Raw genomic sequence first — 16,003 nt, forward strand, 5'->3', positions numbered from 1 at the left:
TTACTTAATTTATAGTGGTTTTTTTTTGTGAAGCAAAAACAAGCTAATTTACTGAATTTTTCACTGCTTTTAATGCTTTTGTATTTATATAATGTAGAAATACAAGGAAGGACAATGCACATACTTCAGCCAGGAAGCCTAAGAATGCTAACAGTAGAAGAAGCAGGTAAACTACTGTATATGGATTGGTGAGAATGATTAGTTCAAGGAATATGCATTTATCAATAGAGGGATTATTATTATAAGAATCATTGTGACTATTAAAGATTTCTTATATTTTTTTTGGGAAAAAGTAAGTTAAATTTTTTTGTTATTTTTACTGTTTACACATATACCATGTAGCTCTACAGAAAAGCAAATATCCAACCCAGTTTTAAACTGCAATCTGGTCATATAAAAATACACTGTGTAAAAACTTTCTGTACAGTTAAGAAGTATACAGGCTTCCTAAAAGAAGTATATAGTCTTCCTTAAAATTTTCTGTATAGTTAAGAAGTATATAGTTTTCCTATACAGTACATGTGATATAATTTAATTTGTTTTCTTACTTCAAGAAGCTTCATCTATGACAAAAGAAAACATCTGTAATAAAAGAAAACATTTCTCCAACTAGAATTCAGTATAACTATAACTACAAAAATAATACTAAGATCATTTTTTTTAAACATCTTTATTGGAGTATAACTGTTTTACAATAGTGTGTTAGTTTCTCCTTTACAACAAAGTGAATCAGTTATACATATACATATGTTCCCATATCTCTTCCCTCTTGCATCACCCTCCCTCCCACCCTCCCTATTCCACCCCTCTAGGTGGTCACAAAGCACAGAGGTGATCTACCTGTGCTATGCAGCTCCTTCCCACTACCTATCTAATTTACATTTGATACTGTATATATGTCCCTGCCACTCTCTCACTTCGTCACAGCTTACCCTTCCCCCTCACCATATCCTCAAGTCCATGTTCTAGTAAGTCTGTGTTTTATTCCCGTCCTACCACTAATCTCTTCATGACATTTTTTTTCTTAGATTCCATATATATGTGTTAGTATATGGTATTTGTTTTTCTCCTTCTGACTTACTTCACTCTGTATGACAGACTCCAGGTCTATCCACCTCATTATAAGTAACTCAGTTTCATCTCTCTTTATGGCTGAGTAATATTCCATTGTATATATGTGCCACATCTTCTTTATCCATTCATCTGTTGATGGACACTTAGGTTGCTTCCATGTCCTGGCTATCGTAAATAGAGCTGCAATAAACATTTTGGTACATGACTCTTTTTGAATTATGGTTTTCTCAGGGTATATGCCCAGTAGTGGGATTGCAGGGTCGTATGGTAGTTCTATTTGTAGTTTTTTAAGAAACCTCCATACTGTTCTCCATAGTGGCTGTATCAATTTACATTCCCACCAGCAGTGCAAGAGTGTTCCCTTTTCTCCACAAGCTCTCCAGCATTTATTGTTCCTAGAGTTTTTGATGATGGCCAATCTGACCCGTGTGAGATGATATCTCATTGTAGTTTTGATTTGCATTTCTCTAATGATTAATGATGTGGAGCATTCTTTCATATGTTTGTTGGCAATCTTTATATCTTCTTTGGAGAAATGTCTATTTAGGTGTTCTGCCCATTTTTGGATTGGGTTGTTTGTTTTTTTGTTATTGAGCTGCAGGAGTTGCTTATAAACTTTGGAGATTAATCCTTTGTCAGTTGCTTCATTTGCAAATATTTTCTCCCATTCTGAGGGTTGTCTTTTGGTCTTGTTTATGGTATCCTTTGCTGTGCAAAAGCTTTTAAGTTTCATTAGGTCCCATTTGTTTATTTTTGTTTTTATTTCCATTTCTCTAGGAGATGGGTCAAAAACGATCTTGCTGTGATTGATGTCATAGAGTGTTCTGCCTATGTTTTCCTCTAAGAGTTTGACAGTGTCTGGCCTTACATTTAGGTCTTTAACCCATTTTGAGTTTATTTTTGTGTGTGGTTTTAGGGAGTGTTCTAAATTCATACTTTCACATGTACCTGTCCAGTTTTCCCAGCACCACTTATTGAAGAGGCTGTCTTTTCTCCACTGTATATCCTTCCCTCCTTTATCAAAGATCAGGTGACCATATGTGTGTGGGTTTATATCTGGGCTTTCTATCCTGTTCCATTGATCTATATTTCTGTTTCTGTGCCAGTACCATACTGTCTTGATTACTGTAGCCTTGTAGTATAGTCTGAAGTCAGGGAGCCTGATTCCTCCAGCTCCATTTTTCATTCTCAAGATTGCTTTGGCTATTCGGGGTCTTTTGTGTTTCCATACAAATTGTGAAATTTTTGGTTCTAGTTCTGTAAAAAATGCCAGTGGTAATTTGATAGGGATTGCATTGAATCTGTAGATTGCTTTGGGTAGTAGAGTCATTTTCACAATGTTGATTCTTCCAATCCAAGAACATGGTATATTTCTCCACCTATTTGTATCATCTTTAATTTCTTTCATCAGTGTCTTATAGTTTTCTGCATACAAGTCTTTTGTCTCCTTAGGTAGATTTATTCCTAGATATTTTATTCTTTTGTTGCAATGATAAATGGGAGTGTTTTCTTAATTTCACACTCAGATTTTTCATCATTAATGTATAAGAATGCCAGAGATTTCTGTGCACTAATTTTGTATCCTGCTACATTACCAAATTCATTGATTAGCTCTAGTAGTTTTCTGGTAGCATCCTCAGTATTCTCTATGTATAGTATCATGTCATCTGCAAACAGTGACAGCTTTACTTCTTCTTTTCCTATTTGGATTCCTTTTATTTCCTTTTCTTCTCTGACTGCTGTGGCTAGAACTTCCAAACCTATGTTGAATAAGAGTGGTGAGAGTGGGCAACCTTGTCTTGTTCCTGATCTTAGTGGAAATGGTTTCAGTTTTTCACCATTGAGAACGATGCTAGCTGTGGGTTTGTCATATATGGCCTTTATTATGTTGAGGAAAGTTCCCTCTATGCCTACTTTCTGTACGGTTTTTATCATAAATGAGTGTTGAATTTTGTCAAAAGCTTTTTCTGCATCTATTGAGATAATCATATGGTTTTTCTCCTTCAGTTTGTTGATATGTTGTATCACGTTGACTGATTTGCGGATATTGAAGAATCCTTGCATTCCTGGAATAAACCCCACTTGATCATGGTGTATGATCCTTTTAATGTGCTGTTGGATTCTGTTTGCTAGTATTTTGTTGAGGATTTTTGCATCTATGTTCATCAGTGATATTGGCCTGTAGTTTTCTTTCTTTGTGACGTCTTTGTCTGGTTTTGGTATCAGGGTGATGATGGCCTCATAGAATGAGTTTGGGAGTGTTCCTCCCTCTGCTATCTTTTGGAAGAGTTTGAGAAGGATAGGTGTTAGCTCTTCTCTAAATGTTTCATAGAATTCGCCTGTGAAGCCATCTGGTCCTGGGCTTTTGTTTGTTCGAAGATTTTGAATCAGTTTCAATTTCAGTGCTTGTGATTGGTCTGTTCATATTTTCTATTTCTTCCTGGTTCAGTCTCGGCAGGTTGTGCATTTCTAAGAATTTGTCCATTTCTTCCAGGTTGTCCATTTTATTGGCATACAGTTGCTTGTAGTAATCTCTTATAATCTTTTGTATTTCTGAAGTGTCAGTTGTTACTTCTCCTTTTTCATTTCTAATTCTATTGATTTGAGTCTTCTCCCTTTTATTCTTGATGAGTCTGGCTAATGGTTTATCAATTTTATTTATCTTCTCAAAGAACCAGCTTTTACTTTTATTGATCTTTGCTATTGTTTCCTTCATTTCTTTTTCATTTATTTCTGATCTGATCTTTATGATTTCTTTCCTTCTGCTAAATTTGGGGTTTGTTTGTTCTTCTTTCTCTAATTGCTTTAGGTGCAAAGTTAGGTTGTTTATTCGAGATGTTTCCTGTTTCTTAAGGTAGGATTCTATTGCTATAAACTTGCCTCTTAGAACTGATTTTGCTGTATCCCATCGGTTTTGGGTCGTTGTGTCTCCCATTTGTTTCTAAGTACTTTTTAATTTCCTCTTTGATTTCTTCAGTGATCACTTCGTTATTAAGTAGTGTATTCTTTAGCCTCCATGTGTTTGTATTTTTTACAGATCTTTTCCTGTAATTGATATCTAGTCTCATAGCTTTGTGGTCAGAAAAGATACTTGATATGATTTCAATTTTCTTAAATTTGGCAAGGCTAGACTTGTGACCCAATATATGATCTATCCTGGAGAATGTTCCATGAGCACTTGAGAAAAATGTGTATTCTGTTGTTTTTGGATGGAATGTCCTATAAATATCAATTAAGTCCAACTTGTGTAATGTATCATTTAAAGCTTGTGTTTCCTTATTTATTTTCATTTTGGATGATCTGTCCATTGGTGAAAGTGGGGTGTTAAAATCTCCTACTATAATTGTGTTATTGTCGATTTCCCCTTTTAAGGCTGTTAGTATTTGCCTTATGTATTGAGGTGCTCCTATTTGGGGTGCATAAATATTTACAATTGTTATATCTTCTTCATGGATCGATCCCTTGATCATTATGTAGTGTCCTTCTTTGTCTCTTGTAATAGTTTTTATTTTAAAGTCTATTTTGTCTGATATGAGAATTGCTACTCCAGCTTTCTTCTGATTTCCATTTGCATGGAATATCTTTTTCCATCCCTTTACTTTCAGTCTGTATGTTTCCCTAGGTTTGAAGTGGGTCTCTTGTAGACAGCATATATATGGGTCTTCTTTTTGTATCCATTCAGCCAGTCTGTGTCTTTTGGTGGGAGCATTTAATCCATTTACATTTAAGGTAATTATCGATATGTATGTTCCTATTACCATTTACTTAATTGTTTCAGGTTGTTCTTGTAGGTCTTTTCCTTCTCTTGTGTTTCTTGCCTAGAGAAGTTCCTTTAGCATTTGTTGTAAAGCTGGTTTGGTGGTGCTGAATTCTCTCAGCTTTTACTTGTCTGTAAAGGTTTTAATTTCTCCATCAAATCTGAATGAGATCCTTGCTGGGTAGAGTAATCTTGGTTGTAGGTTTTTTTCCTTCATCACGTTAAATATGTCCTGCCACACTCCCTTCTGGCGTGTAGAGTTTCTGCTGAAAGATCAGATGTTAACCTTTGGGGATTCCCTTGTGTGTTATTTGTTGTTTTTCCCTTGCTGCTTTTAATATGTTTTCTTTGTATTTAATTTTTGACAGTTTGATTATTATGTGTCTTGGCGTGTTTATCCTTGGGTTTATCCTGTATGGGACTCTCTGTGCTTCCTGGACTTGATTGACTATTTCCTTTCCTATATTAGGGAAGTTTTCAACTATTTTCTCAGTCCCTTTCTTTTTCTCTTCTTTTTCTGCGACCCCTATAATTCGAATGTTGGTGCGTTTAATGTTGTCCCAGAGGTCTTTGAGACTGTCCTCAGTTCTTTTCATTCTTTTTTCTTTATTCTGCTCTGCAGTAGTTATTTCCACTATTTTATCTTCCAGTTCACTTATCCGTTCTTCTGCCTCAGTTATTCTGCTATTGATCCCATCTAGAGTATTTTTCATTTCATTTATTGTGTTGCTCATCGCTGCTTGCTTCCTCTTTATTTCTTCTAGGTCCTTGTTAACTGTTTCTTGCAATTTGTCTATTATATTTCCAAGATTTTGAATCATCTTTACTATCATTATTCTGAATTCTTTTTCAGGTAGACTTCCTATTTCCTCTTCATTTGTTAGGTCTGGTGTGTTTTTATCTTCCTCCTTCATCTGCTGTGTGTTTTTCTGTCTTCTCATTTCGCTTATCTTACTGTGTTTGGGGTCTCCTTTTTGCAGGCTGCAGGTTCGTAGTTCCCGTTGTTTTTGGTGGCTGTCCCCAGTGGCTAAGGTTGGTTCAGTGGGTTGAGTAGGTTTCCTGGTTGGGGGGACTAGTGCCTCTGTTCTGGTGGATGAGGCTGGATCTTGTCTTTCTGGTGGGCAGGTCCACGTCTGGTGGTGTGTTTTGGGGATGTTGGTAGCCTTATTATGATTTTAGGCAGCCTCTCTGCTAATGGATGGGGCTGTAGACCTGTCTTGCTCTTTGTTGGGGATAGGCTGTCCAGCACTGTTCATTGCTGGTCCTTGAGTGAAGCTGGGTCTTGGTGTTGAGATGGAGATCTCTGGGAGATTTTCGCCGTTTGATATTGCGTGGAACTGGGAGGTCTCTTGTGGACTAGTGTCTTGAGGTTGGTTCTCCCACCTCAGAGACACAGCCTCGTACCTGGCTGGGGCGCCAAGAGCCTTTAATCCACACGGCTCAAAACAAAAGGGAGAAAAAATAGAAAGGAAAGAAAAGGAAGGAAGGAAGAAAGGAGAGAGAGAGGGAAGGAAGAAAGCAAGAAAGGAAGGAAGGAAGGTGGAGAGGAAGAAAGGGAGGAAGGAAGAGAGGAGAGGAGGAAGGAAGGGAGGAAAGAAGGGAGGAAGGAAGGAAGAAAGGAGGGAAGGAGGGAAGAAAGGAAGGAAGAAAGGGAGAAAGAAAGGGAGAAGACAAAATAAAGTAGGATAAAGTATAGTTATTAAAATAAAAAATAATTATTAAGAAGAAAAATTTCTATTAAAAAAAAACAGAAAAACGGGTCAGTCTAACCCTAGGACAAATGGTGAGAGCAAAGCTATACAGACAAAATCTCACACAGCGGCACATACATACACACTCACAAAAAGAAAAAAAGGGGGAAATAATAGTATATCTTGCTCCCAAAGTCCACCTCCTCAACTTGGGATGATTCGTTGTCTATTCAGGTTTTCCACAGATGCAGGGCACTTCAAGTTGGTTGTGGAGCTTTAATCCGCTGCTTCTGAGGCTGCTGGGAGAGACCTCCCCCTCTCCTCTTTGTTAGCACAGCTCCTGGGGTTCAGCTTTGGACTTGGCCCCGCCTCTGCGTGTACGTTGTCCGAGGGCATCTGCCCTTTGCTCAGACAGGACGAGGTTAAAGGAGAAGTTGATTCGGGGGCTCCGTCTCACTCAGGCTGGGGGGACGGAGTGGCACGGGTGCGGGGCGAGTCCGCGGCGGCAGAGGCCGACGGGACGCTGCACAGGCCCAAGGTGCGCCGCACATTCTCCCGGGGAAGCTGTCCCTGAATCCCGGGACCCCGGCAGTGGTGGGCTGCACAGGCTCCCGGGAGGGGCGGTGTGGAGAGTAACCTGTGCTCACACACAGGCCTCTTGGTGGCGGGAGCAGCAGCAACCGTAGCGTCCCACACCCGTCTCTACTGTCCGTGCCGACAGCAGCGGCTCGTGCCTGTTTCTGGAGCTCCTTTACGCAGTGCTCTTAATCCCCTCTCCTTGCGCCCGAGGAAGCAAAGAGGCAAGAAAAAGTCTCTTGTCTCTTCAGCAGCTCCGCGCCCGTTTCTGGGGCTCCTTTAAGTGGCGCGCTTAATCCCCTCTCCTCGTGCCCAGGAAGCAAAGAGGGAAGAAAAGGTCTCTTGCCTCTTCGGCAGCTCCAGACTTCAACCGGACTCCCTCCCGGCCAGCCGTGGCGCACTAACCCCTTCACACTGTTTTCACTCTGCCAACTCCAGACCTTTCCCTGGGATCCGACTGAAGCCCGAGCCTCAGCTCCCGGCCCCCGCCCGCTCCGGCAGGGGAGCAGACAAGCCTCTCGGGCTGGTGAGTGCCGGTCGGCACCGATCCTCTGCGGGAATTTCTGGGCTTTGCCCTCCGCACCCTGTGGCTGCGCTGTCCTCAGTGGCTCCGGAGCTTCCCCCTCCGCCACCCGCAGTCTCGGAGGCCCGTGAATTCTAGCGTGTGGGAGTCTTTCCTCCTTCACGGCTCCCTCCCCCTGGTGCAGGTCCCGTCCCTATTCTTTGTCTCTGTTTATTCTTTTTTCTTTTGCCCTACCCAGGTATGTGGGGAGTTTCTTGCCTTTTGGGAGGTCTGAGGTCTTCTGCCAGCGTTCAGTGGGTGTTCTATAGGAGAAGTTCCACGTGTAGATGTATTTCTGATGTCTGTGAGGAGGAAGGAGATCTCCGCGTCTTACTCTTCCGCCATCTTTAAGCCGTCACCCTAAGATCATTTTTATACAAAGCCTCCAAATAAAAATGAATCCTACTTCAAATACAATAGGATGGGTTCTACCTATTAGTATGGCAGACACCGTATGGGCAGAAAATTAGCTGCCATGTATGACTTCGTATACATATTTTAAACTATTTATTTTACTGAGTTAAGTAAGATCATCTTTAACTATGTCAGAACTTTTGCCATTATGAGTTTCCCAGCAAAAAACCGTCAATGCTTGCCCTATGTCACAGCCTGAAGCTACTCTAGAGTATTCAATGTGTTCTGTAAAAGTGATCTTGCACAATTATGGTAGTCCTGAGATACCTAAAATTCTTTTCATACTTTACAAAGTACTCGGTTACAAGTAACCTTTCACAGGTTACTTGTAACCGGTTATTATTTCACAGGTTATTAAATCAATCACAGATATAAAAATGATCAACCATGTAGATGTTAGGAAGAACTATATTGAAATTCCTAGAACTTACTTCTTTAGAAATTAGAGGAGAGAAGAATATAGGAATCTAAATGCCCTTCCATAACAATTCCTACGACAAACATATGCTCATGTAGCCTATGATGGTTCTCTTGATATTATATACATATGATTTTAGTCTCAAAGAAAAATAACTTTTAAAACAATAATCATAATCAGAGAGTATAACCATTAAAATGTTTTAAAATGTGTACAAATTGTATATTTGTATATAAATATGTAAATATACGTATTCAAAGAGGTATACATTGATATATACATTTTAAAATGAACTCATAGATAATTACATTCATGCAATAAAATGTATCCTACACATGCCTTGAGGATTTTTGTGTTTGTCTGCTTTTTTTGTAAACTGTTCTCAAGTGTTCTGCATATTCAAATTAGAAAATTATTAGGACTGCTTGGAAGTACTTGATGAACTACAATTTTTTTTAAGATATAGAATAGTGATCTCATTTCTCAGGAAAGTGGAAACTCATTTGGGATAGGGTGAAAATAGACTATGATATATGAAATTAATAAAACATTCTATATAGTAAATAGTTACGTGTTATACAAAAGATATAATATGCCAGTGTAATAGCTGAATAAATCTAGGAAGGAAGTCAGTATTAATAATTCTATGATAAAACTAGGAGATAACTTAGCATTTGAGGGAAGTGAACAGAACCACTGAACAGCACCAAAAGAAATTATAAGACACATGAAAGTAAGCACATCGGCAGGGTGTCTACGGGTCATTTACAAAAGCAAATCCATAAGAAGCACTACTAATGAAGATCTGTGAAGAGATTAAAAACTGAATAAAAACACAGGTCAAGAGGTCAGAAGCTGGGAAGTTTGGAAAAAGTTACAAAAGTTGAGTATAAGGCAGATCAAGGTGAGCAGTTTAGGATAGACAATGTAAACACTGGAAAGATGTTGAAGGCTTGCCTTTATTTCTTCTAAGTTATGTAACAGCACAGAGGCAAACTTATGGCCTTGAAGACAATTCTCAGAGGACAGTACACAGAGAAAATTACCTGGAAACAATTTATGTCTGCCAGTAAACATCCATGCAGAAGGCAACTAGGAGCTATAGAGTAACACTGAGACTTCAAAAAGGTTGTCAGTCTAGATACTAAAGACTAGTTATTACGATAAAAGATTTTTTTAATGTTTCCCCTGCTCTTCCTTATTTCCCTCTCTCATTTTGGTACCCCACAGTAAGTATGCCTACAACATGAAATATGCTAGGCTGGTCAACAAGGAGAATCTCACAGCCTTCTGAGAAAGATTTTTGAGCTAAGAGAGGTAAAAAGTGGACATTTCCCAATATCACAAATTTTTCATGCCTCAGGTATCTCTGGTATAAAGTTATATGAAACATTCCACCCCTGTTTATGAGTAAAAGTTCTTAAAATAAATATATGCAAATATATAGAGATACTGAATAAAAGATCATCATTCATGCCACAAGAAACAACCAGTGATACCTCTTTTTTTTTTCTTTTGACACACTGAGTTCAATCTCCTAAACGCCCAAATTTGGTATGGCATAAACTCTGAAAACATTTTTGCACTGACTGGATCACTTAACATAAAAGAGTTCAAAAGACTCAAGGATCCATTGTAAAAATATGAGTCAAGAAGGCCTTAAGTAGCCTTCAACTACTGCAAGATCTGCAAACTTTCTGAGCTTTACAAACTTTGTCTTTAGGGAGTTCCTCATCACCATACATGTATAAAAATAGGAGTAGGGTAGGCAGCCAATTGTTATAAAAGCTATGCATATGTATACCAACAAATGAATATGGAGATATATACAGACAAAGAAGCCCAAAGTAAATGACTGGAAAGATTATTTAATGGAAGATAAAGACAAAACATGAAAATTAACGCTGGATTAGAAAACAAATTGGTGGGAGGAGAGTGTGTAGAGGGAGAGTTTAATGGTCAGTGTAGCAATCAAAGGATTTTAGTAATTTTTTAAAAACCATTTAAACAATCTATAAATTATACTAAGCAACGACAATAACAGGATCTTCTGGTACATTCACAATTTTTCCTTTAAAATTTAATAAACTGAGAAATACAGGAATACAGTCTTTTATGAAAAATGTGACCATGAACAATATTGCATACGTATATATCTTTAAGCATGTAGAAAAATAATATTAAAAAGATTACACAATGTGTGTGTGTTTGTGTGTGTGACAGAAATATCTAAGAAAATCCTTACCTCATTGATCAAGAATTGGAGCTGCAAAACAGCTGCACCACTTTCATGTTGACAATAACAATCAACGCCAGGTCTCCCAAGTCTAAAATAATAAAAGTCAAGGATTCTAACATTTTAATTAGCATTAATATTAATGTGTAAAGAAAAAACTAACTTACTTACCAACTGACATTTGGCTTACTAGTTATCTTTATTTTTGTAAATAAAGAGTTGAAAAATCTTGGTCTTAGTTGATGGAAATTACATTATATAGCATTGTTTGTCAGCAAAATGGCCGGATAAAATGTCCCTTATACATAATCAACCCCCCTCAAGAACAATAATTTTGCATCTACACTCACAGACAAAAGTGCCTTCACAGGAACTTCAGGATCCAGGTTGGAGATTACGAAACCCTGGTGCAATCCAACAATGAAGAGAGACATTTTGAGGAGACAGGCTTGCACTTAGGCAGCTGACTCACTGACTGTGGTCTCAGCTATAGAAACAGAAATAGCTCTGTACCCCTGAGAACTTAGCTACAGCTCCATCTGGCTCTGGGTCTGTCACCAGCATATGCCACATTTCAAGGGACCCAAAGGAGTCACACTCATTCATGTATCAGGTAATAGGCATAATAAAGAACTTAAAGAACTTGTTCCTGGCTATAGAACAGGAAGTGACCTTTGAACCAGCTCCATTCTCCCTAGGCTGCAGTGTGGGAACCCCTGAAGGTAAGCCCCTGGAAGTAAGGTACACTCCGTCAGACTGTGGATTCTGAAACGGCCTGTAACAGGGCTCCTGCAAGTCCCAGCCACAGTCTAGGAACAATCATTCTGGCAAAGGAACCCTATAGGAAACACGCTTGTCTGTACCCTCTAAGATCCTAAAAGGGGTTTATACTCAGCTCAAGCCCCCTCAATGTCACAGTCTTCTAGAATTTCTGCTTGCACAAAGACCAGGCAGGAGACACTCCTGTCTCTGCACCCTGGAGTTCCTGAAAAGGCCCTGTATGTGACTCCATCTTCCTCATAACTACAGTCTGCCAGTCTACAGCAGTCCTGAGGGTCCAAGATCTCAGTAGGAAACACCCCTGGCTGCAACCTTGGAGATCTGAAAGGGCCCTACACTGAGTCCTAGCCCCTCCCAACTGCAGGCTGTGAACAGTTTTGCTGCCACAGGCACCCAACAGGACACACTCCTGTCTACACTCCCAGAGATCCTGAAAGGGCCTAATACTCCCAACCACAATCCACAAGCAGTCCTGGCACAGGGACCTGTCAGAAGACATAACTGTACTCCAAGAGATCCTGAAAGGGCCCTATACTCAACTCCAGCCCCTCTGGCCACAGTCAGGGACCAATTCAGCCCATCCAGTGATCTGGAGGGAGACATATCCATCCATGACTGCAGAGCAAATCTTGGCTGTGGAATCTGAAACAGCATTGAGGTTCAGTTCCAGCACCTCTCAGCCACAGTCCAGGGTCAGTCCTGTCCATCCAGGGACCCATCCAGTGACCAGGCAGCAGTCCACCAGAGATCTGGCAGGAGCCACACCCACCATTTACCTGGTAATAGGCTTGCTATCTGGGGACCCATACATGGACCCTAAAGCAGACCCCTGTCCTAGTCCCACACTACTGAACAAGGTATTGCAGGTAGTCATATCTACCTGGGGACTGGAAGGGATCCACACCAGCATAAGACCCAGTATCAAGCCCACAAATCATAGATGCTACTGCAGAACGAGCAAAAGCCTCACAACTGGCTCCAATGCAGCACAACTGCAATTATGGAAGCAATCCTATCAGCTTGGGAAACAAACAGAAGATCTTTATCTTCTGAAACCAGTCTGTAAAGACTGGAAGAGGTGTTTGCTTCACAAGTGCACAGACACTAATGTAAGGCTATATAGACAACAAAGAATTATGCAAATATGACACCACCAAAGGAAAGTAAGAGAGCTCCAGCAACTGACCCCAAAGAAATGGAAATTTATGATTTCCCTGACAAAGAATGTAAAATCATCATCTTAAACTGTATGAAATGCAAGAAAACACAGATATACAACTGAGCAAAATCAGGAAAACAATTCACGAACAAAATGCATTTAAGAAAGAAATGAAGAGATCAAGATGGTGGAGTAGGACATTGGGCTCTCCTCTCCCAATGAATGCATCAAAAACAGGTCTACGCATCGGGCAACTCTAGCTGAAAACAAACTAGAGACTGGCAGAAAGGCTCTTTTACAACCAAGGCTATAAAGAAAGACCCACATGGAGTTGTGTAGGGAGGGAGGAGAGGGGATCAGGCTGGGACCAGTTCTTGTAGCAGGAAACAGAGAAGAGGAAGGTGATATCACAGGTTGGGAGATCCTCCCTGGGGACTGAGGGGATTGAACTACATATTGGGCACCCCAGCCACTGGGTTGGACATCAGGTAGATGAGTCCCCTGAGCAGGTTTAAAAACCAGTGGGATGTACCAGAGAGTTGAAAGAAACTGAGACTCCACTCACGCACGCTTGCTTACTCCCAGGAACAAGGTGGAGAAAGTAGGCTGAAAACGACCCAGGGTTCTGGCCAGTTTCCCACTACTGCCCCAGTGCTCCCCAGCCTGCACCTGGAGACTGCTGCAGCCCCTCTTGCTCCAGCACATCTCTCCACTAGGGCAAAGGCTGCCACTGCTAAGGAATAACATACTTGGAGGTGATGGAGCTGGTGTGCTACCAGCCCTGAATCTGAACAGGGTGAGGGTGGCCATTGCTGGTGTGTGGGGAGGAAGCAGTTTGGGAGCAGCCTGGGGCTCTGCCTCCTGTATGGGAACCAACCCAGTAGGCACCCTGGCCCACAGCAGGCAGTTGCTCCAGCTCCTCTTGTTCCAGAACTGCTCTCCGCTAGGCTGAAGGTACACACACGTGGAGGAAGCAGAGCCAGCTAGGGCCAGGCCCTGCTTCTAAACAGGGCAAGGGAGGATGTTTCTGGTGAGCAAATGAAGGCAGCAGATCAGAACTGACTGGCTTGCTGGGACCATACCAGACCCATTGGGGGCTGCTCAAGCCCCTCTTCCTCTTATGTTCCCTTCCACTGGGGTGGAGGTGCCAACACCGGGGGCAGGAGAGAGTGCACACTTACAGGAATGGAACCAGCTCCAATCGACACATGGGACTTCAGCTCCAGCATCTTGGGCCCCAAACCCACTCCCATAGGGTGGTGAGAGCCACTGAGCATAGAATAAACCCAGGCTCACACCTGGCTCTGGCTCTAGCCCCTCTACCTCCACCCCTGCCTCCCAGCAAGGTGGTAGCTGCCAGCACACCCAAAAGGAAGATGTGACTTGTGCTCACTTCAGATTAGCAATCCCAAGAAAGTCACTGAGCATGTGAAGACTGCATGGGGATGCTGTCACACAGGACACCCCTGCAAGACTGAAATAGGTAAATGTTTCACCTAATTTTGTAAAGACAAAGAAAGTTAAGCAAAATGAGAAGACAAAGGAGTTTGTTTCAAGCAAAAGAACAAGAAACAAAACCCTGAAAAAACAACTAATGAAACAGAGATAAATAATTTGCCAGATAAAGAGTTCAAAGCATTAGTAATAAGAATGCTAACTGAACGTGGGAAGAGAATAGATGAACACACTGAGAATTTTAACAAGGAACTAGAAAATATAAAAAAGAACCAGTCAGAGAAAAAGAATATAATAACTGGAATGAAAAACATACTAGAAGGATTTAACAGCAGACTAGGTGATGCAGAAGAATGCATAAGCAATCTGTAAGATAGAATAATGGAAATCACCCAATTGTAACAGCAAAAAGAAAAATAAATTTTAAAAGGCAAGGATAGTTTAAGGGATCACTGAGGCAACATCAAGCATACTAACATTTGCATTATAGGGGTTCAAGAAGGAGTGACAGAAAGGGGTTGAAAATTTGTTTGATGAAATTATGGCTAAAAAAATTTTCAAGCCTAAAGAAGGAAACAGACATCCAGATATAGGAAACACAGAGGAGGGCCCAAACAAAATGAACTGAAGAGACCCACACCAAGAGATATCATAATTAAAGTGGAAAAAGTTAAAGATAAAGAGAGAATTCTAAAGGCAGGAAATGAAAAACAGAGTCACATACAAGGGAATGCCCATAAGGCTATCAGCTGATTATTCTACAGATTTTGCAGGCCAGAAGGGAGTGGCATGATATATTTAAAGTGCTGAAAGGGGAAACCTACAACCTGGGATACTCTGTCCCACAAGATTATCATTCATAAATGAAGGAAAGAAAAAAATTGCTCAGACAAGCAAAAACTAAAAGAATTCATCAATACTAACTAAATTTACTCTAGAAGAAATGTTAAAGCATCTTCCCTAAATGGAAAAGAAATGGCTACAACAAGTAAGAATTTATAGGAAAGGAAAAATCCCACTAGTAAAGGCAAATATATAGTAAAGACTGTAGATCAACCACTTACATAAACTAATGTGAAAATTAAAAGACAAAAATTGTAAAATCAACTATAACTACAATAAACAGTTAAGGGATAAATATGAAGATGTAAAATATGACATCAAAAACAAAAAACATGGGGGAGGGGAGTAAAAATGTAGATCTTTTAGAATGTGTTTAAACTTAAATGACTACTGCTTTGGAAGAAGTAGACATAGTTATAGGTCAACATATACGAACTCCATGTTAACCACAAATCAAAACCATACAATAGGCAATAGGTACACAAAAACTAGAGAGAAAGGAACACAAGCATACCCCCCCCACACACACAAAACCATCAAGCCACAGGGGAAGAAATTAAAATAAGAAGAAAATAACAGAGAAGAACAAAAACAACAACAAACAAGTAACAAAAAAACAGTAACAAAATGGAAATAAGTACATACCAATCAATGCTCTCTTTATATGTCAATGGATTAAATGCTCAAATCAAAAGATATAAGGTGCTGACTGTATTAAAAAAAAAAAAAAACCCAGGACACATCTATATCCTGGCTATAAGAGACTCACTTCAAAACTAAAGGCACCCAGACTAAAAGTGAGGGAATAGAAAACGATATTTCATGCAAATGCAAACGACAGGAAAGATGGAGTAGTAATACTCTCATCAGACAAAATCAACTACAAAAGAAAAAGAAGGGCATCAAATAATGATAAAGGGATCAATAAAAGTAGAGGATGTAACACACGTTAGCATATATACAGCTAATATAGGAGCACATAAGTAAATGAAGCAAATTTTAACAGATGTAAAGGGAGAAACTGACAATAATACAATA

The 16,003-nt window shown here is 40.0% G+C and overlaps 1 protein-coding gene across 22 annotated transcripts in view; it reads right to left on the reverse strand.

Moving 5' to 3' along the window:
- STXBP5L (syntaxin binding protein 5L) overlaps positions 1–16,003 on the reverse strand; it is a 422,914-nt gene that overhangs the window by 280,740 nt on the left and 126,171 nt on the right. For all 22 annotated transcript variants that reach the window (XM_067034516.1, XM_067034508.1, XM_067034500.1 and 19 more), the window contains one exon: positions 10,738–10,819. In XM_067034516.1, coding sequence (XP_066890617.1) covers positions 10,738–10,819 — 82 coding nt within the window. The remainder of the gene's footprint in view (positions 1–10,737; positions 10,820–16,003) is intronic.

Source organism: Kogia breviceps, chromosome 5, assembly GCF_026419965.1.
Source record: "Kogia breviceps isolate mKogBre1 chromosome 5, mKogBre1 haplotype 1, whole genome shotgun sequence".
NCBI classification, from domain to species: Eukaryota; Metazoa; Chordata; class Mammalia; order Artiodactyla; family Physeteridae; genus Kogia; species Kogia breviceps.